The sequence below is a fragment of the Scyliorhinus torazame genome, chromosome 25 (assembly GCF_047496885.1).
Source record: "Scyliorhinus torazame isolate Kashiwa2021f chromosome 25, sScyTor2.1, whole genome shotgun sequence".
NCBI lineage: Eukaryota > Metazoa > Chordata > Chondrichthyes > Carcharhiniformes > Scyliorhinidae > Scyliorhinus > Scyliorhinus torazame.
In genome coordinates, this window is record NC_092731.1 from 31,131,136 (window position 1) to 31,153,480 (window position 22,345).

General features: G+C 51.9%; 1 protein-coding gene across 2 annotated transcripts in view; it reads left to right on the forward strand.

Annotated features, from left to right (window-relative positions):
* The window catches only part of LOC140402456 (nesprin-2), a 67,643-nt gene that overhangs the window by 16,274 nt on the left and 29,024 nt on the right, over positions 1 to 22,345 (forward strand). For both annotated transcript variants that reach the window (XM_072490257.1, XM_072490256.1), the window contains exons 2-4: positions 3,308 to 3,482; positions 12,879 to 13,029; positions 17,521 to 17,703. In XM_072490257.1, coding sequence (XP_072346358.1) covers positions 3,319 to 3,482; positions 12,879 to 13,029; positions 17,521 to 17,703 — 498 coding nt within the window. In that variant the 5' untranslated portion in view covers positions 3,308 to 3,318. The remainder of the gene's footprint in view (positions 1 to 3,307; positions 3,483 to 12,878; positions 13,030 to 17,520; positions 17,704 to 22,345) is intronic.

The window sequence follows — 22,345 nt, forward strand, 5'->3', positions numbered from 1 at the left end:
GCTCCCTCAGTACCGCCCTCCGACAGTGCGGCGCTCCCTCGGTACCGCCCTCCGACAGTGCGGCGCTCCCTCGGTACCACCCTCCGACAGTGCGGCACTCCCTCGGTACCGCCCTCCGACAGTGCGGCGCTCCCTCAGTACCGCCCTCCGACAGTGCGGCGCTCCCTCGGTACCGCCCTCCGACAGTGCGGCACTCCCTCGGTACCGCCCTCCGACAGTGCGGCACTCCCTCGGTACCACCCTCCGACAGTGCGGCACTCCCTCGGTACCGCCCTCCGACAGTGCGGCACTCCCTCGGTACCGCCCTCCGACAGTGCGGCGCTCCCTCAGTACCGCCCTCCGACAGTGCGGCGCTCCCTCAGTACCGCCCTCCGACAGTGCGGCGCTCCCTCGGTACCACCCTCCGACAGTGCGGCACTCCCTCGGTACCACCCTCCGACAGTGCGGCACTCCCTCGGTACCGCCCTCCGACAGTGCGGCGCTCCCTCGGTACCGCCTCCGACAGTACGGCGCTCCCTCGGTACCGCCCTCCGACAGCGCGGCGCTCCCTCAGTACCACCCTCCGACAGTGCGGCGCTCCCTCGGTACCACCCTCCGACAGTGCGGCGCTCCCTCGGTACCGTCCTCTGACAGTGCGGCGCTCCCTCAGTACCGCCCTCCGACAGTGCGGCGCTCCCTCGGTACCACCCTCCGACAGTGCGGCGCTCCCTCAGTACCGCCCTCCGACAGCGCGGCGCTCCCTCGGTACCGCCCTCCGACAGTGCGGCGCTCCCTCGGTACCGCCTCCGACAGTACGGCGCTCCCTCGGTACCGTCCTCTGACAGTGCGGCGCTCCCTCAGTACCGCCCTCCGACAGTGCGGCGCTCCCTCGGTACCACCCTCCGACAGTGCGGCACTCCCTCGGTACCGCCCTCCGACAGTGCGGCGCTCCCTCGGTACCGCCTCCGACAGTACGGCGCTCCCTCGGTACCGCCCTCCGACAGCGCGGCGCTCCCTCAGTACCACCCTCCGACAATGCGGCGCTCCCTCGGTACCGCCTCCGACAGTGCGGTGCTGCCTTGGTACCGCCCTCCGACAGTGCGGCGCTCCCTCAGTACCGCCCTCCGACAGTACGGCGCTCTCTTGGTACCGCCCTCCGACAGTACGGCGCTCTCTTGGTACCGCCCTCCGACAGCGCGGCGCTCCCTCAGTACCGCCCTCCAACAGTGCAGCGCTCCCTCAGTACCGCCCTCCGACAGCGCGGCGCTCCCTCAGTACCACCCTCCGACAGCGCGGCGCTCCCTCGGTACCGCCTCCGACAGTGCGGCGCTCCCTCGGTACCGCCCTCCGACAGTGCGGCGCTCCCTCGGTACCGCCCTCCGACAGTGCGGCGCTCCCTTGGTACCGCCCTCCGACAGCGCGGCGCTCCCTCGGTACCGCCTCCGACAGTGCGGCGCTCCCTCGGTACCGCCCTCCGACAGTGCGGCGCTGCCTCACTATCGACCCTTTTAACAGCGTGACGTTCCCTTGCTATTGACCCGCTGACAGTGCCGACCCGTCTGCAGTTCGGCAACCCCTCGGTACGGGCCCACCAACAGCGCACCGTCCCCTCGGCTCTATAGTGGGAGCGCCGGCCAAGTCTGTTTAAGTCTCTGGAGCACAACTTGAACCTTGAATCTTGTAACCCGGAAGTACTGAGCCACGACCGACACTAGTTCGGTGGCCCCTCCCACCTCCCACTCCACCCTTCTTTGTGTCTCTGCCTTTGTTCTTGACTGGATTGGAGGTCACAGAAATGCTCTCGGCAAAACCTTGGGGAAGTCTAACTTTCTGTGGGGAGCCGCCGTTCTTTCCTCCTGCCCTGTGCTGGGCCAAGCTCCCCCCCCCCCCCGCCCCGTCTCTATCCGGAGCCCCCCGCTCCATCTCTTGTCTGTGTTTGCAAAGTCCGAGGCCCCACACCTCTGGACCACTTGGGCGACCAAATCCTCTGCCTGTTCCAATTTGGACCTGGTAATCTTGTCATCGCCTGATTCGATTTTTAACGAGACTCGCGCCTCGTAACTTTGCACGCTCCCTAATTTTCTGAACCTATGGCAGAGGGTTTGCCAAGGTTTAAGCCACAAAGGCTGAATTGTCTCTGCTGTAAATTCATTATCAGCAAGGATTGTCCCTGGATGTTCTGTGTCGTCAGCAGTAATGCCTCAAGCTCACTGACTGGAATTCCTGCCATTTTTAAGCTGCCCTCACAGAAATATACTTAACAATCACAGGCAGAAAGTCAAGAACTGACTCTCTCGCTGCTCCCTCCATGAGGGACTTAGTCGCTCTATAAATGTCTGTCGCGAAAAGATTCACCAGCGCCCCGTCGATCTGAGTCTGTGTTATCAAGCAAACGTCTCCCATTTATTTAGATAATGTCACCACGTTCAAGAATAAGGGGCCAGCCATTTAACCTGGAACTGAGGAGGAATCTTTTATGTGAAGGTCGTGGATCTCTGGAAATCTCGTCCTCAAAAGGTGGTGGAATCTGAATATTTTTAAGGCAAAGTTAGATAGATTTTTGATTAACAAGAGGGTATCAGGGGGTCGGTAGGAATGTGGGTTGAGGTTACAATGGGATCTACCATTGTAACCTCAACCCACTCGAGGACTCGAGGGGCCGAATGGCCTCCTCCTGATCCCCATTCAAGTTTGAAGACCATGGGCAAGAATGAAGACTTTAAGAACCAGGTCTGGGCGGCATGGTGGCACAGTGGTTAGCACGGCTGCCTCACAGCACCAGGGACCCGGGTTCAATTCCTGCCTTGGGTTACTATCTGTGGGGAGTCTGCACGTTCTCCCCCGTGTGTGCGTGGGTTTCCTCCGGGCGCTCCGGTTTCCCCCCACAGTCCAAAGATGTGCTGGTTAGGTGGGGTTACGGGGATAGGGTGGGGGGAGTGGTCCTAGATTGGGTGCTCATTCAGAGGGTCGGTGCAGACCCGATGGGCCGAATGGCCTCCTTCACTCTTGGGATACTCTCCAATGTGTCCAGAAGGTTGGAAAGCACAGACACACTGGGCCAGGTGGCCTCTTTCTGCCCGATTCTGTGCATTCTAATCAGATTAATCATGTTCTCGAAGGATCATCTCTCACTTCCTTTAACAAAAGCGTTTTCTTTTCTCCTCTCTCTGAGCCAATAAGGTGGCATTGAAACAAATTCTGGTTTGCATAGAATTGGAGGAGAGGAGGCAAACTGGTTCTTGGATAATAATTCTGCTTCAACCACATGTTTACTGTTCCCAGGGATGATGTTTTATTTAATAACAGCTTTGCCCATTTTTAATTACAGTGTGTGTGGATATGCACCGAGATGAGTGCCTGCCCTCAGGCCTTGCTGACAGCCCCGCGTCAGGGTGCTGGATTGGGGAGAGCACGGAAAGCAGTCCTCCCCACGTGCCCGCGGCGAAGACCCCCGACCGACAGGAGTGCAACATCTGCGCACCATCCGTGGAGAGCCGCATCAAGTAAGTATCGCGGGCGCCGATCGCTCGGACCGAGATGTGGACGCCGGACGCGCTGACCCATGGGCGCCAGTCACACCGACCCACAGGCACGCTGACCATGGGCATCGGACATTTTCGCTCGCTGCCCCCTCCCCAGCTGACGCGTGCGAACGCGTTGTCCATTTTCTGATGAGCACGCCGCTGGAGCTATGATCGTTTTGTTTTTCTGATTTAGTCTTTGGCGAGGGGGGGGGCCGGCAAGGCCAGCAATTGTCCATCCCTAATTGCCCCACGAGTGGCTTTCCAGACCACATCGGAGGGGCAGTGAGGAGCCATATTGCTGGGGGGCCTGGGGTCACGTGTAGGCCAGGCCGGGTAAGGGCAGATTTCCCTACCTCAAGGGGACATTAGTGAACCAGATGGGTTTTTAACCACAATCGGTGACGGTTTAATAAACATCAAAGCAAATTACTGCGGAGGCCGGAATCTGGAACAAAAACAGGAAATGCTGGACAATCGCAATGGAGAATGGACAATAGAGCTAACGTTTCGAGCCAGGACGACTCTGTGTCAAAGTCACCCCACCCACTCCCAATAGAACGGGTCTCCTTCCCTTCCTGTTGACCCACAGCAATAGGAAACTGCCATTCTTGACTCTCCAATCGGGAGGATTCCCGTTTTCTATCCCCGTGCACTCCCCACAATACAGTGGGATTGGAGTCACGGGGAATGCAGAAGCCCCACTGGTCCCCGAGAGATTGGGGACGTTCTCACTCGATCCCGGAAGGTTATGGAGGTTCCCCTGAGGTGTTTGGAGAGGGTAAATGGTGAGAAATTGTTTCTCTGTCCATTAGGTTAGTAAGAAGTCTTACAACACCAGATTAAAGTCCAACAGGTTTGTTTCGATGTCACTAGCTTTCGGAGTGCTGCTCCTTCCTCAGGTGAATGAAGAGGTATGTTCCAGAAACATATATATCTAGACAGATTCAAAGATGCCAGACAATGCTTGGAATGCGAGCATTAGCAGGTGATTAAATCTTTACAGATCCAGAGATGGGGTAACCCCAGGTTAAAGAGGTGTGAATTGTGTCAAGCCAGGACAGTTGGTAGGATTTTGCAGGCCAGATGGTGGGGGATGAATGTAATGCGACATGAATCCCAGGTCCCGGTTGAGACCGCACTCATGTGTGTGGAACTTGGCTATAAGTTTCTGCTCGGCGATTCTGCGTTGTCGCGGGTCCTGAAGGCCGCCTTGGAGAGCGCTTACCCGGAGATCAGAGGCTGAATGCCCTTGACTGCTGAAGTGTTCCCCGATTGGAAGGGAACATTCCTGCCTGGTGATTGTCGCGCGATGTCTTTTCATTCGTTGTCGCAGCGTCTGCATGGTCCAAAGGGTTTATCTGGAATCACGAGATTTCGGAGCATAGCTCCTTCATCCTGAAGGCCACACGATAACGCTGAATAGCCGAGCAGAAACTGATCGTCAAGTTCCGCACACATGAGCACGGCCTCAACCGGGATCTTGGATTCATGTCTCACTACATGATTCCCCCACCACATGTCTCACCACTATAATCCCTCACCATCTGGCCTGGGCTTGCGAAAACCTACCAACTGTCCTGGCTTGAGACAATTCCCACCTCTTTAACCCGTGATTATCCCTCTCTCCAGTCACACTGTCTGGACCTGTAAAGACTTAATTACCTGCAGACTCCTGGTACATGAATCACGATAAGTTATTATGGAATAGATCAAGTAATTATGAAGGTAAATTCAGTGTTGGCATTTATTGTAAGGTGTACTGAGCATAAAAATAGGCAAGTCTCGCTACAGCTGTACAGGACATTGATAAGACCCGACATGAGCACTGGGCACAGTCTTACTCCTTATTTATGGAGGGATTTACTTATATTGGAAGCAGTTCAGGGGCGAGATTCTCCATTCGGGAAACTTATGTTCTCCTGCCAGAGGTGAATTGTAACTGTGGGGGGTCCCTCTATGTGGGGGTCTTGGGTGGGGAGGGTCTCTTTAACTGGGGGGTCTCTGGGGCGGTGTGGGCGTGGGGACTGGGGGTGTCTGGTGGGAGTGGGGTGGGCAGGTCAGGCATTGTTGGGGGGAGGAAGGTCCTCAGGTGGACTTTCGGGCCCAGTCCCTTAAGGGCCTCCTTGGTCCGCGGCTGACGCCTGCGCGTCAGGGCCACGCTGGGAAATACCAGTGGCAAATCTCGCCCATGTGAGTCCTGGACCAGAGAACCAAGGGGGCCCAGAGAATGTGGTGCCTGGCCCTGTAAGTGGATGTAAACAGGTCATTAAGGCCCGTTTGCATCCTCTCGCTGCCACGTGGCCGCGAATCCTAATCCCGCCACCGGGGAGAGGCCAGCGAATCGCAAACCAATCCCGTATTTTCCCCCTCCCCGACGTCAATTCTCCGCCACATCAGGAATCCCTGTACCGGCATCAGGTGGCAGAGAATATTTCCCCCGAGAATGTTCTCTAGGCTGATTCTGGGAAGAAGAAGTTGTTTTACGAGGAAAGATGGGGCCTGTACTCATTGTATCTTCGAAGATTGTAAAGTGATCTGATTGAGACACGTGAGCTCCTGAAGGGGGCTTGACAGAGTAGACGCTGAGAGAGTGTTTTCCTGGGAGGGGGAATCTGGACCGGGGACACAGTTTCAAAATAGGGATCAAGTAAGTAGACCAAAACTGAACACAATACCCCAGGTGTGGCCTCACTAACACCTTATACAATTGCAGCATAACCTCCCTAGTCTCAAACTCCATCCCTCTAGCAATGAAGGACAAAATTCCATTCGCCTTCTTAATCACCTGTTGCACCTGCACACCAACTTTTTGCGACTCATGCACTAGCACACCCAGGTCTCTCTGCACAGCAGCATGTTTTAATATTTTATCATTTAAATAATCCCTTTTGCTGTTATTCCTACAAAAATGGATAACTTCACATTTGTCAACATTGTATTCCATCTGCCAGACCCTAGCCCATTCACTTAACCTATCCAAATCCCTCTGCTGACTTTCAGTATCCTCTGCACTTTTTGCTTTACCACTGATCTGAGTGTCATCTGCAAACTTGGACACATTGCCCTTGGTCCCCAACTCCAAATCATCTATGTAAATTGTGAACAATTGTGGGCCCAACACTGATCCCTGAGGGACACCACTAGCTACTGATTGCCAACCAGAGAAACACCCATTAATCCCCACTCTTTGCTTTCTATTAATTAACTAATCCTCTATCCATGCTACCACTTTCCCCTTAATGCCATGCATCTTTATCTTATACAGCAACCTTTTGTGTGGCACCTTGTCAAAGGCTTTCTGGAAATCCAGATATACCACATCCATTGGCTCCCCATTATCTACCGCACTGGTAATGTCTTCAAAAAATTCCACTAAATTAGTTAGGCACGACCTGCCCTTTATGAACCCATGCTGCGTCTGCCCAATGGGACAATTTCCATCCAGATGCCTCGCTATTTCTTCCTTGATGATAGATTCTAGCATCTTCCCTACTACCGAAGTTAAGCTCACTGGCCTATAATTACCCGCTTTCTGCCTACCTCCTTTTTTAAACAGTGGTGTCACGTTTGCTAATTTCCAATCCGCCGGGACCACCCCAGAGTCCAGTGAATTTTGGTAAATTATTACTAGTGCATTTGCAATTTCCCATGCCATCTCTTTTAGCACTCTGGGATGCATTCCATTAGGGCCAGGAGACTTGTCTACCTTTAGCCCCATTAGCTTGCCCATCACTGCCTCCTTAGTGATAACAATCCTCTCAAGGTCCTCACCTGTCATAGCCTCATTTCCATCAGTCGCTGGCATGTTATTTGTGTCTTCCACTGTGAAGACCAACCCAAAAAACCTGTTCAGTTACTCAGCCATTTCCTCATCTCCCATTATTAAATCTCCCTTCTCATCCTCTAAAGGACCAATATTTACCTTAGCCACACTTTTTTGTTTTATATATTTGTAGAAACTTTTACTATCTGTTTTTGTATTCTGAGCAATTTTACTCTCATAATCTATCTTACTCTTTTTCATAGATTTTTTAGTAGCTTTCTGTTGCCCCCTAAAGATTTCCCAGTCCTCTAGTCTCCCACTAATCTTTGCTACTTTGTTTGCTTTTTCCTTCAATTTGATACTCTCCCTTATTTCCTTAGATATCCACGGTCGATTTTCCCTCTTTCTACCGTCCTTCCTTTTTGTTGGTATAAAAGTAGGGGTGGCATTGTTAGTCAAGGACAGTTTTACGGTGGCAGAAAGGACGTTTGATGAGGACTCGTCGATTGAGGTAGTATGGGATGAGGTTAGAAACAGGAAAGGACAGGTCACCCTGTTAGGGGTTTTCTATAGGCCTCCAAAAAGTTCCAGAGATGTAGAGGAAAGGATTGCAAAGATGATTCTGGGTAGGAGCGAAAGCAACAAGGTAGTTGTTAAGGGGGACTTTAACTTTCCAAATATTGACTGGAAACGCTATAGTTCGAGTACTTTAGATGGGTCCGTTTTTGTCCAATGTGTGCACGAGGGTTTCCTGAAACCGTATGTAGATAGGCCAACGAGAGGCGAGGCCGTATTGGATTTGGTACTGGGTAATGAACCAGGACAGGTGTTAGATTTGGAGGTAGGTGAGCAATTTGGTGATAGTGACCACAATTCGATTACGTTTACTTTAGTGATGGAAAGGGATAGGTATATACCGCAGGGCAAGAGTTATATCTGGGGGAAAGGCAATTATGATGCGATGAGGCAAGACTTAGGATGCATCAGATGGAGAGGAAAACTGCAGGGGATGGGCACAATGGAAATGTGGAGCTTGTTCAAAGAACAGCTACTGCGTGTCCTTGATAAGTATGTACCTGTCAGGCAGGGAGGAAGTGGTCGAGCAAGGGAACCGTGGTTTACTAAGGCAGTTGAAACACTTATCAAGAGGAAGAAGGAGGCTTATGTAAAGATGAGACATGAAGGTTCAGTAAGGGCGCTCGAGAGTTACAAGTTAGCTAGGAAGGACCTAAAGAGAGAGCTAAGAAGAGCCAGGAGGGGACATGAGAAGTCTTTGGCAGGTAGGATCAAGGATAACCCTAAAGCTTTCTATAGATATGTCAGGAATAAAAGAATGACTAGGGTAAGAGTAGGGCCAGTCAAGGACAGTAGTGGGAAGTTGTGCTTGGAGTCTGAGGAGATAGGAGAGGTGCTAAATGAATATTTTTTGTCAGTATTCACAGAGGAAAAAGACAATGTTGTCAATGAGACTACTGAGATTCAGGCTACTAGACTAGAAGGGCTTGAGGTTCATAAAGAGGAGGTGTTAGCAATTCTGGAAAGGGTGAAAATAGATAAGTCCCCTGGGCCGGATGGGATTTATCCTAGGATTCTCTGGGAAGCTAGGGAGGAGATTGCTGAGCCTTTGGCTTTGATCTTTAAGTCATCTTTGTCAATAGGAATAGTGCCAGAAGACTGGAGTATAGCAAATGTTGTCCCATTATTCAAGAAGGGGAGTAGAGACAACCCCGGTAACTACGGACCAGTGAGCCTTACTTCTGTTGTGGGCAAAATCTTGGAAAGGTTTTTAAGAGATAGGGTGTATAATCATCTGGAAAGGAATAATTTGATTAGACATAGTCAACACGGTTTCGTGAAGGGTAGGTCGTGCCTCACAAACCTTATTGAGTTCTTTGAGAAGGTGACCAAACAGGTGGATGAGGGTAAAGCAGTTGATGTGGTGTATATGGATTTCAGTTAAACGTTTGATAAGGTTCCCCACGGTAGGCTACTGCAGAAAATACGGAAGCATAGGATTCAGGGAGATTTAGCAGTTTGGATCAGAAATTGGCTAGCTGGAAGAAGACAAAGGGTGGTGGTTGATGGGAAATGTTCAGACTGGAGTCCAGTTACTAGTGGTGTACCACAAGGATCTGTTTTGGGGTCACTGCTGTTTGTCATTTTTATAAATGACCTGGAGGAGGGCGTGGAAGGGTGGGTGAGTAAATTTGCAGATGACACTAAAGTCGGTGGGGTTGTGGACAGTGCGGAAGGATGTTACAAGTTACAGAGGGACATAGATAAGCTGCAGCGCTGGGCTGAGAGGTGGCAAATGGAGTTTAATGCAGAAAAGTGTGAGGTGATTCATTTTGGAAGGAATAACAGGAAGGCAGAGTACTGGGCTAATGGTAAGATTCTTGGCAGTGTGGATGAGCAGAGAGATCTCGGTGTCCATGTACATAGATCCCTGAAAGTTGCCACCCAGGTTGAGAGGGTTGTTAAGAAGGCGTACGGTGAGTTAGCTTTTATTGGTAGAGGGATTGAGTTTCGGAGCCATGAGGTCATGTTTCAGCTGTACAAAACTCTGGTGCGGCCGCATTTGGAGTATTGCGTGCAATTCTGGTTGCCGCATTATAGGTAGGATGTGGAAGCATTGGAAAGGGTGCAGAGGGGATTTACCAGAATGTTGCCTGGTCTGGAGGGAAGATCTTATGAGGAAAGGCTGAGGGACTTGAGGCTGTTTTCATTAGAGAGAAGAAGGTTAAGAGGTGACTTAATTGAGGCATACAAGATGATCAGAGGATTGGATAGGGTGGACAGTGGCCTTTTTCCTCAGATGGTGATATCTAGCATGAGGGGACATAGCTTTAAATTGAGGGGGGATGGATATGGGACAGATGTCAGGGGCGAGATTCTCCGACCCCCTGCTTGTTCTGAGAATCGCCGGGAGCTGGCGTGAATCCCGCCCCCGCCGGTTGCCGAATTCTCCGGCACCGGATATTCGGCGGGGGCGGGAATCGCGCCGCGCCGGTTGGCCCCCCCCCCGGCGATTCTCCGGCCCGGATGGGCCCAAGTCCCACTGCTAGAATGCCTGTCCCGCCGGCGTGGATTAAACCACCTCTCTTACCGGCGGGACAAGGCGCCGCGGGCGGGCTCCGGGGTCCTGGGGGGGCGCGCGGCGATCTGACCCCGGGGGGTGCCCCCACGGTGCCCTGGCTCGCCATCGGGGCACACCGATCCGCAGGTGGGCCTGTGACGTGGGGGCACTCTTTTCCTTTCGCCTTCGCCACGCTCTTCACCATGGCGGAGGCGGAAGAGACTCCCTCCACTGCGCATGCGCGGGGATGCTGTGAGCGGCCGCTGACGCTCCCGCGCATGCGCCGCCCGGCAATGTCATTTCCGCGCCAGCTGGCGGGGCACCAAAGGCCTTTCCCGCCAGCTGGCGGGGAGGAAATCAGTCCGGCGTGGGCCTAGCCCCTCGAGGTTAGGGCTCGGCTGGTCAAGATGCAGAGGATTCCGCACCTTTGGGGCGGAGTGATGCCGGACTGATTTGCGCCGTTTTTGGCGCCGGTCGGCGGACATCGCGCCGATTACGGAGAATTTCGCCCCAGAGGTAGGTTCTTTACTCAGAGCGTGGTAAGGGTGTGGAATGCCCTGCCTGCAACAGTAGTGGACTCGCCAACACTAAGGGTATTCAAATGGTCATTGGAGAGACATATGGACGATAAGGGAATAGTGTAGATAGGCTTTAGAGCGGTTTCACAGGTCGGCGCAACATCGAGGGCCGAAGGGCCTGTACTGCGCAGTAATGTTCTATGTTCTAAACCTTTGCTGAGCACTGTGAAAAATCACTTGGAAGGTTCTCCACTGTTCCTCAACTGTTTCACCATAAATACTTTGCTCCCAGTCTACCTTAGCTAGTTTTGCTCTCATCCCATTGTAATCTCCTTTGTTTAAGCACAAAACACTAGTGTTTGATTTTACCTTCTCACCCTCCATCTGTATTTTAAATTCCACCATATTGTGATCAATCCTTCCGAGAGGATCCCGAACTATGAAATCATGAATCAATCCTATCTCATTTCACAGGACCAGATCTAGGACCGCTTGTTCCCTCGTAGGTTCCATTACATACTGTTCTAAGAAACTATCGCGGATACATTCTATAAACTCCTCCTCAAGGCTGCCTTGACCGACCTGGTTAAACCAATCGACATGTAGATTAAAATCCCCCATGATAACTGCTGTACCATTTCTACATGTATCCGTTATTTCTTTGTTTATTGCCTGCCCCACCATAATGTTACTATTTGGTGGCCTAGAGACTACTCCTATTGGTGACTTTTTCGCCTTACTATTCCTGATTTCCACCCAAATGGATTCAACCTTATCCTCCACAGCACCGATGTCATCCCTTACTGTTGCCCGGATGTCATCCTTAAATAACAGAGCTACACCACCTCCCTTACTATCCACTCTGTCCTTGCCGAGTAGTTTGATACCCTTGGATATTTCTGCTCCTCAATTCTGCTTCACCTCTCAATCCGATCGTGGTTGATTTGATTTTTTTTAAAAATTCATTCATGGGCCTCGCTGGTTGGGCCAGCATTTACTGTCTGTCACAAATTGCAACCCCCCTCTCTCTCTCTCCCCCTATGCTGAATTGTCTCGCTGGGCCATTTCAGAGGGCATTTGAGAGTCAACCACATTTATTGTGGGTCTGGAGTCACATGTAGGCCAGACCGGGTAAGGACGGCAGATTTCCTTCCCTAAAAGGCTATCAGTGAACCAGGTGGGTTTTTTAATGACATTTGCCAACGGTTTCATCTTTGTTAAGTTATGGATTAAGAGACATTGCAGTTAGTTGTCTCATTTATGTTAAGTATCCATTAATTGACACTGATATGTAAAGGGGCTTCAGGTGGCCTCTGTCAGGTGGTGTGTTGTTAAGAGTTTTGTGCAGAGGCTGTGGAAGTGAAATAAATGGTGTTTGGTGAAAAGGAACAAGAACTTTTGACTCTTCATTTCACAGCAACTAAAACGTCCAACAATCTTTCGACTTTTTAATTCCAGATTTTTATTGAATTGAAATTTCACCAGCGGCGTTTGAACAGGGGTCACGAAACCATTGCCCTGGGACTCTGGGTTACTGGTCCAGTGTCAATACCATTAGGCCACTGGCTCCCGTCAACTCCGCAGTCCTACCTACCCCGCTCAGTGTCTGTTCCACAGAATTCCCACAGTGCAGACGTGGCCATTCGGCCTATTGAGTCTGCACCGACCTTAGAAACAGCACCTTACCTAGGCCCACTCTCCCCACCCTATCCCCGTTACCCCACCTAACCTGCACATCTTTGGGCACTAAGGTTCAATTTTTTTATCAAGGCCAATTGACCTAACCTGCACATATTTAGACTCAGTTCTCCAATGTCTGGCTGTTAGTGACAGTGAGTAACCCCCCCCCCCAACGCCCGCTCTTCATTTGGTGCTGAAGAAGGGTTTAATCATAGCTCAGATCTCCTGGTTCCTTCGGGAGGTCCCAAGCAGGGAGGGAGTTGAACTTTCCCCCTAGCCCGAGGATCCGGAGATTAAAGGAGCGGTTACCACCCACCGTGACCTCTGTCTCCCTCCAGGATGGAGCTGTCCTGGCAGCTGCGGCAGGAATTCCTGGACGACTATTCCCGGTTCAATGACTGGATGCGCTGGGCTGAAACCGTAGTCAAGGAGCCTCAGTCCTCTCAGGTTCTGTACACCGAAGCGAAGGAGGAGCTGAAGAGATTTGAGGTAAGAAAATTGCTGGAATTCGGGCCTGGAAAGGCTGTTCGGCCCATCAGGCTAGGTTATCCATGAAAACAAGCTCCCACGTTCCCTATTCTTGTTCTTTCAGGAAGATCAAATACATTTAATACATGCCGGACATTTCATAACGAGTCATGGAAAATGTTTAATTATTTATATATTCATGGAACTGTCATCAAATGGTAAAAACAAAATAAATATTTACACTTTGGACACGGCTCTCACAGTCAATGTTGTGAGCAACCAGCACGCACTTCACCTCGCTCGCCCTCGCTTCACTCGTCCTCGCCCTCGCTTCACTTGCCCTCGCTTCACTCGCCCTCGCTTTTCGGGCGAATCACTTCAGCCATACCGGCAGGAAAAAAAAACTACACGGACGGAACTCAGCGGAATGTGGCGACCCCGCGCGGGGGCAACGGCCAACACAATGCATCGTGGGGCCGCACTCAGAACCCCGATAGCCCTTATGGGACCCCCCAGGCCTTCAGCACATCGCGGCTGCCCTGGTCAAAACAACCACCTAACTATTCCAGTCCCATTTCCCAGCATTTGGCCCATGGGATCTGCCCTGGGATCACAAGCGCACATCTAAATGCTTCTGAAATGTTATGAGGGTCTCTGCCTCCATCACCCTTTCAGGCAGCGAGTTCCAGACTCCCACCACCCTCTGGGTGAAAAGGTTTTTCCTCACATCCCCTCTAAACCTATTGCCCCTTACCTTAAATCTCTGCCCCCTGGTCACTGATCCCTCCACCAAGGGGAAAGGTTTCTTCCTTTCTACTCTTTCTACGCCCTTCGTAATTTTATACATCTCAATATGTCCCCCCTCAGTCTCCTCTGCTCCAGGGAAAACAACCCCAGTCTATCCAATCTCTCTTCATAACTAAAACTCTCCAGCCCAGGCAACATGCTGGTAAATCTCCTCTGCACCCTTTCCAGTGCTATCACATCCCTCCTATAATGTGGATTCCAGAACTGTACACAATACTCTAGCTGTGACCTAACCAGCGTTTTATACAGTTCCAGCATAACCTCCCTGCTCTTAAACTCTGTGCTCGGCTAATAAAGGCAAGTATACCATCTGCCTTCTTAACTACTGTATCCACCTGCTCTGCTACCTTAAGGGATGGGTGTACATGCAGACCAAGGTCCCTCTGATCCTCGGTGCTTCCCAGGGTCCTGCCGTTTATCATGTATTCCCTTGCCCTGTTTGTCCTGCCCAAGTGCATCACCTCACACTTATCCGGATTCAATTCCATTTGCCTCTGACCAGCCCATCTGACCAGCCCGTCTATATCCTCCTGTAATCTAAGGCCATCCTCCTCACTATTTACCAATTTTCGTATCATCCATAAACTTACTGATCGACGCTCCTACATTCAAGTCTAAATCATTGATATAAACCACAAGCAGCGAGGGCCCCAACACTGATCCTTGGGGGACCCCACTAGACCCTTATCCTCAGCAAGCTCCTCAACGGAGGCCAAATGGGTGGAACTTAAAATCAAAAAGGGAGAAATCCCATGGCTGGGACAGTACTATAGATCCCCAAACAGTCAGGGAGAGAGAGAAGAGCAGATATGTCGGAAAATCTCAGAGCTGTAAAATCAAATAGTAGGGATTTCAACTTCCCCAATGTTAATTGGGATGGGCACAGGGTGAAAGGCTTAGGGGGACTGCATCAACTACACCTCCCTCACCTACACACTTGGCTACCTCCTCGAAAAATGTTGATGGGTCAGTTTCTAGAATCACTACAGTGAAGGAGGCCATTCGGACCATCAAAAGTCTGCACTGACCTTTGGCAAGAGTACCCTAGCTAGGCCCATGCCCCAATCCTATCCCCGTAACCCAGTAACATCACCTTTGGAAACTAACGGACAATATAGCACGGCCAATCCACCCAACCTGCGCATTCTTGGACTGTGGGAGGAAACCGGAGCACCCGGAGGAAACCCACGCAGACACTGGGAGAAAGTGCAAACTCCAGTCACCTGAAGCCAGTATTGAACCCAGGTCCCTGGCGCTGTGAGGCGGCAGTGCTAACCACTGTGCCACCGTGCCGCCCGCCGTTTCCTGGTGGAGTCGATTTTGGTGACCCTCATTTAATTTGCTCCTATGTTCTGGAGGAGAGGCAGACAGGAAAGTGGGGTTGAGACCACACCTCGTTCGGCCATGATCTTGGCATAACAGGCTCAGAGGGACGAATGGACCTACTCCTCAGTCCTCTGTTCTTCCAATCAATGTTCATGACATACTTACCCCACACAGCTCTCTCTGCCCCTCTCCTTTCATTCCAAGAGGCTTGTTTTGGGGCCTACTGCCATGACTGCTGGGGAACTTTCATGCCTCCTTTTTTTTTTCAGATCGATGGTCCCCTTTTGTAGGCCCCAACCTGAACTTCCAAGCCCCAGTTGAACCAATCCCTGATCCCCAGCAACCCCCTAGCCCCCTCATTCCACAATCCAAAAGGCCTAATCCCTCAACCAGACTGAAGGGACGATCCTTTAAAACAGAGATGAAGAGGAATTTCTTCTGCCAGAGGGTGGTGAATCTGTGGAAGTCTTTGCCGCAGAAGGCTGTGGAGGCCAAATCACTGAGTGTCTTTATGACAGAGATAGATAGGTTCCTGATTAATAAGGGGATATGGGGTTATAGGGAGAAGGTAGGAAAATGGGAATGATAAACATTGAATCTATCATCAAGGAAGAAATAGCGAGGCATCTGGATGGAAATTGTCCCATTGGACAGACGCAGCATGGGTTCATAAAGGGCAGGTCGTGCCTAACTAATTTAGTGGAATTTTTTGAGGACATTAACAGTGCGGTAGATAACGGGGAGCCAATGGATGTGGTATATCTGGATTTCCAGAAAGCCTTTGACAAGGTGCCACACAAAAGGTTGTTGCATAAGATAAAGATGCATGGCATTAAGGGGAAAGTAGGAGCATGGATAGAGGATTGGTTAATTAATAGAAAGCAAAGAGTGGGGATTAATGGGTGTTTCTCTGGTTGGCAATCAGTAGCTAGTGGTGTCCCTCAGGGATCAGTGTTGGGCCCACAACTGTTCAGAATTTACATAGATGATTTGGAGTTGGGGACCAAGGGCAATGTGTCCAAGTTTGCAGACGACACTAAGATAAGTGGTAAAGCAAAAAGTGCAGAGGATACTAGAGGTCTGCAGAGGGATTTGGACAGGCTAAGTGAATGGGCTAGGGTCTGGCAGATGGAATACAATGTTGACAAATGTGAGGTTATCCATTTTGGTAAGAATAACGGCAAAAGGGATTATTATTTAAATGATAAAATATTAAAACATGCTGCTGTGCAGAGAGACCTGGGTGTGCTCGTGCATGAGTCGCAGAAAGTTGGTTTTCAGGTGCAACAGGTGATTAAGAAGGCAAATGGAATTTTGTCCTTCATTGCTAGAGGGATGGAGTTTGAGACTAGGGAGGTTATGCTGCAATTGTATAAGATGTTAGTGAGGCCACACCTGGAGTATTGTGTTCAGTTTTGGTCTCCTTACTTGAGAAAGGACGTACTGGCACTGGAGGGTGTGCAGAGGAGATTCACTAGGTTAATCCCAGAGCTGAAGGGGTTGGATTACGAGGAGAGGTTGAGTAGACTGGGACTGTACTCGTTGGAATTTAGAAGGATGAGGGGGGATCTTATAGAAACATATAAGATTATGAAGGGAATCGATAGGATAGATGCGGGCAGGTTGTTTCCACTGGCGGGTGAAAGCAGAACTAGGGGGCATAGCCTCAAAATAAGGGGAAGTAGATTTAGGACTGAGTTTAGGAGGAACTTCTTCACCCAAAGGGTTGTGAATCTATGGAATTCCTTGCCCAGTGAAGCAGTAGAGGCTCCTTCATTAAATGTTTTTAAGATAAAGATAGATAGTTTTTTGAAGAATAAAGGGATTAAGAGTTATGGTGTTCGGGCCGGAAAGTGGAGCTGAGTCCACAAAAGATCAGCCATGATCTCATTGAATGGCGGAGCAGGCTCGAGGGGCCAGATGGCCGACTCCTGCTCCTAGTTCTTATGTTCTTATGTTTTTATATTTCAGCCATGATTGAGTGGTGGAGTTGACTCAAAGGGCAGAATGGCCTAATTCTGCTCCTAAATCTTATGGTTTTAACCCCGAACCTCAAACATGGAAATACCGTTGCCAACTGTGATCACATGTATTCCAGGAGGTTTCATCACATGACTTGTCCCCCCACGCTCCAGCCATTAGTCAGCCAACACATCCATCATAGAATCCCTACAATGCAAGAGAAGGCCATTCAGCCCATCGAATCTGCGACCACCCTCCGAAAGAACACTCTGCCCGTGTCCACTCCCCATAATCCCACCTAACCTCTCTGGACACTAACCCGCACATCTTTGGACAGTGGGAGGACTGACGTCCGGCCTTCCTACGCCAATTTGAAAGCAAACGGACTCATTAATGCTTTTATTTTTATTGGTACAGTGTCTCCGGAAGCGGACGGAAGATCACGTTGTCCGACTGGAATCTATAAACAGGCGCTACAGGCGATTGGCCAGGGAGCAGGGGCTAGGAGTGGCCACTCAGCTGAAAGGAATGGTGCGTGATGGGAACCAGAGGTGGGACAACCTGCAGCGAAGAGTTGGCATCATCTGCAAAAGGCTGAAGGTATTTGACCCCTTGGAGTGTTTGGTGGCCCTCAATCCCAGAGTTGCTGCCACTTTGACTGGATTCTGATGCAGCGATGTACTCTGGGAGTGGCCTGAGGTTATGAGAGGCGCTTTACAAATGCGGCTCTTTCTTTAAGCGTTATCCGCATTCGATTGTCATCCCTTCTTCTTTTCCTGTTGCCACAGTCCAAAGATGTGCAGATGAGGTGGATTGGCCATGTTAAAATTGTCCCTTAGTGTCCAAAGATGTGCGGGTTACGGGGATAGAGCTGTGGAGTGGGCCTAGGTAGGGTACTCTTTGGGAGGGCTGGTGCGGACCCGAAGAGCCGAATGGCCTCCGTCTGCACTGTGGGGATCCTATGGATTCTAAAGGTGACCGTGAAATTATAATCGATTGCCGTAAAACCCTATCTGGTTCACTAATACCCCCTTTAGGGAAGGAAACCTGCCGTCCTTACCCTATCACGAATGCCCGCGCCCATTTCACGCTGTCGTGAAATGCGACAGCGTTCACGACAGCGCGGACACTCTGATCTACTCCGCGGCCTTATAAAACCCTTCTCCTCAGGGGAAATATTCCCTCCTATCTACATCCCTCATAATTTTGTCCACCTCAATCAGCTCCCACCTCAGCCTCCTCTGCTCAAAGGAAAAGAACCCCGGCCTAACCAGTTCTCTGTGCTCCCCCACCTGCCTGCATTGTCTACTTAGCTCAGTATCTCAGCAGCCTCTCTTTCTTTTAGTGTGTCGTATTCATGTTTGCTGTCCACCCCATTTTAGAATTGCAACGAAATGTAGCGAGCAACATGTCAATCTTGAGATGGTGAGCGTCGGGATTGAACCCAGGACATTGGCGTTGTTGCATGAGCCTTTAACCATCTGAACTAACTGTCATGGGATTTCAACTCGCATCTCTGGAACATCCATCCAAGCCTCTATAATACTCGCCCAGTAACATTACTCCAATGCTACAAACCCCCGTGTGTTGAGAACACAAATCTAGCAAATTAACCAAAGAGCTCAATTTAATTTAATTTCATTAATTTCGAGAAAAAAGCCAATTCAACGGCCTCTGAAGGACCCCGTAGCGAAAGAAAAAAATGGAAGAAATCTCACCAAATTAAGCTAGAATGTCATTCTGGGGGTTGTACTCGCGCCCCTGTGGTGGCCACTGGCCATGGAAGGTCTCGAGCATGCCTGTAGACATCGCGTGCCCCCAACCTTGGGACACCCAGCCGGGAACGCAGCTGTGGAATAGGGTCAGATGGTTGTGCTGGACACCCCTCAACCTCCCACGCCTGGGCTTGATAACGGCCAACTTGGCCACGGCCGCGAGTAGGCTTACCAGGTGGTGATCCTCACTCCGCACCAGGTGTCCAGTGATCAGGAGCGTGGGGCTGAAGCATTCTATGCTCGGTTCGAGCAGGAAACCAACGATCCGCTGGCGAGTGCCCCAGCAGCCCATAACACACCCATACCCACCATCACAGCTTCCGAAGTCAGATCGGCCTTCCTGAAAGTGAACCCTCGGAAGGCGACGGGTCCGGACGGGATCCCCAGTCGTGCACTCCGAGCCTGCGTGGACGAGCTGGCAGAGGTGTTCGCGGACATCTTTAACCTGTCCCTACTCCACTCTGAGGTCCCCACCTGCTTCAAGAAGACCACCATCATACCGGTCCCAAAGAAGAACCAGGCAACGTGCCTCAGTGGCTACCGTCTGGTGGCCCTGACTTCAGTTGTAATGAAGTGCTTCAAGAGGTTGGTCATGAAGTGCATCACCTCCAAACTCCCAGAATGCCTCAATCCACTGCAATTCGCATACCTCCACAAGCGGTCCACAGCAGACGCCATCTCCCTGGCTTTACGCACATCCCTAGAGTATCCTGACAGCAAGGACTCCTACATCATACTCCTATTTATTGACTACAGCTCCGCCTTCAACATAATCCCAGCCAAGCTCATATCAAAGCTCCAAAACCTAGGACTTGGCTCCCCACTCTGCAACTGGATCCTCGACTTTCTGACCCACAGACCACGATCAGTAAGAATGAACAACAACACCTCCTCCACAATAGTCCTCAACACCGGGGCCCCGCAAGGCTGCGTACTTAGCCCCCTACTCTACTCCCTGTACACACACGACTGGGTGGCAAAACGTGGTTCCAACTCCATCTACAAGTTTGCTGATGATACGACCATAGTGGGCCGGATCTCGAATAACGACGAGTCCGAATACAGGAGGGAGCTAGAGAACCTAGTGGAGTGGTGTAGCAACAACAATCTCTCCCTCAATGCCAGCAAAACTAAAGAGCTGGTCATTGACTTCAGGAAGCAAAGTACTGTACACACCCCTGTCAGCATCAACGGGGCCGAGGTGGAGATGGTTAGCAGTTTCAAATTCCTAGGGGTACACATCTCCAAAAATCTGTCCTGGTCCACCCACGTCGACACTACCACCAAGAAAGCACAACAGCACCTATACTTCCTCAGGAAACTGAGGAAATTCGGCATGTCCACATTGACTCTTACCAACTTTTACAGATGCACCATAGAAAGCATCCTATCGGGCTGCATCACAGCCTGGTATGGCAACTGCTCGGCCCAGGACCGCAAGAAACTTCAGAGAGTCGTGAACACAGCCCAGTCCATCGCACAAACCTGCCTCCCATCCACTGACTCCATCTGCACCTCCCGCTGCCTGGGGCAAGCGGGCAGTATAATCAAAGATCCCTCCCACCCGACTTACTCACTCTTCCAACTTCTTCCATCGGGCAGGAGATACAGAAGTCTGAGAACACGCACGAACAGACTCAAAAACAGCTTCTTCCCCACTGTCTCCAGACTCCTAAATGACCCTCTTATGGACTGACCTCATTAACACTACACCCTGTATGCTTCATCCGATGCTAGTGTTATCTAGTTACATTGTGTACCTTGTGTTGCCCTATTATGTATTTTCTTTTATTTCCTTTTCTTCTCATGTACTTAATGATCTGTTGAGCTGCTCGCAGAAAAATACTTTTCACTGTACCTCGGTACATGTGACAATAAACAAATCCCAATCCAATACAAACGCAACCAAAGCTTGGGGAGCAATCCCTTTGAAAGGCTAACCGGAGGTTGCAGCCTGGTGCATGCTGGGTAAACACGGAACACGGCCTCCTCAAGGCCGCAGGAAATACCGGCAATGTGGAAATCCGGGCGCCACCTTCGCCTACGCTTGTACGGGACTGGTGCATGTGCCACCTTCCATACTGGATCGCGGATGGAAAAAAAGAGCCCCACCCCCCACCCTGGCATCGCGAGCCCTTCGCTCGGGGTCCCCGCCACTTCCTAGATGGCATGATGGAATGCCATGGTGTGCCCGGGCAGTTGGTGAGGATGTGCACCAGCAGGCGTACAGGAACCCGCCCCCCCCCCCCCCTCCACGCTGAACACAGCGATGGGGAGGGGGGGGATTCCTCAAATTGTGCGGATCTGGATCCCGAGCTGGATTTCGGAATTCTGGGCTGGGGACCATGTGAAATTCAGCCCCGACTTGGTGGGGTCATTTTGGACAGGAGTCCACCCCGTGCCTGAATCGCCTCAACTCCATAGGTAGAGCCGGGACTGAGGGCCACGGCTTTGAGGCAATGGGGGGGCGTTTGCGCAAGCTGGGCGTCGTCTGCCGCAACGTCGCGTCAGTTAATGTGGCGTCACCAGCCCATCCCGAACTCTGGTCATCCCAGCACCCCTTCATCTGCACATCTTACAATGTAATTAATGAAGTGTTGTTGTCTGCGCCACTGAGTTTGTGTGTGTGGAGGGAGAGGGGCGGGCGCAGGGTGTGTGGGAGAGGGGGGGCTGGGTGTGTGGGAGAGGGGGGGCTGGGTGTGTGGGAGAGGGGGGGGCTGGGTGTGTGGGCGGAGGGGGGCTGAGTGTGTGGGAGAGGGGGGGCTGGGTTGTGGGAGGGGGGGGGCTGGGTGTGTGGGAGAGGGGGGGGCTGAGTGTGTGGGCAGAGGGGGGGCTGAGTGTGTGGGGGGTGGCTTGGTGTGTGGGAGAGAGGGGACTGGGTGTGTGTGGGCAGAGGGGGGGGGGCTGAGTGTGTATGGGAGGGGGGGCTGAGTGTGTGGGTGGAGGGGAGCTGAGTGTGTGGGTGGAGGGGGGCTGAGTGTGTGGGTGGAAGGGGGCTGAGTGTGTGGGTGGAGGGGGGCTGAGTGTGTGGGTGGAAGGGGGCTGAGTGTGTGGGCAGAGGGGGGGTTGAGTGTGTGGGCGGAGGGGGGCTGAGTGTGTGGGCGGAGGGGGGCTGAGTGTGTGGGGGGGGCTTGGTGTGTGGGAGAGGGGGGACTGGGTGTGTGTGGGCAGGGGGGGACTGAGTGTGTGTGGGCGGGGGGGCTGAGTGTGGGCGGAGGGGGGCTGAGTGTGTGGGCGGAGGTGGGCGGAGGGGGGCTGAGTGTGTGGGCGGAGGGGGGGCTGAGTGTGTGGGCGGAGGAGGGGCTGAGTGTTTGGGCGGAGGGGGGGCTGAGTGTTTGGGCGGAGGGGGGGCTGAGTGTTTGGGCGGAGGGGGGCTGAGTGTTTGGGCGGAGGGGGGGCTGAGTGTGTGGGCGGAGGGGGGGCTGAGTGTGTGGGCGGAGGGGGGCTGAGTGTGTGGGCGGGGGGGC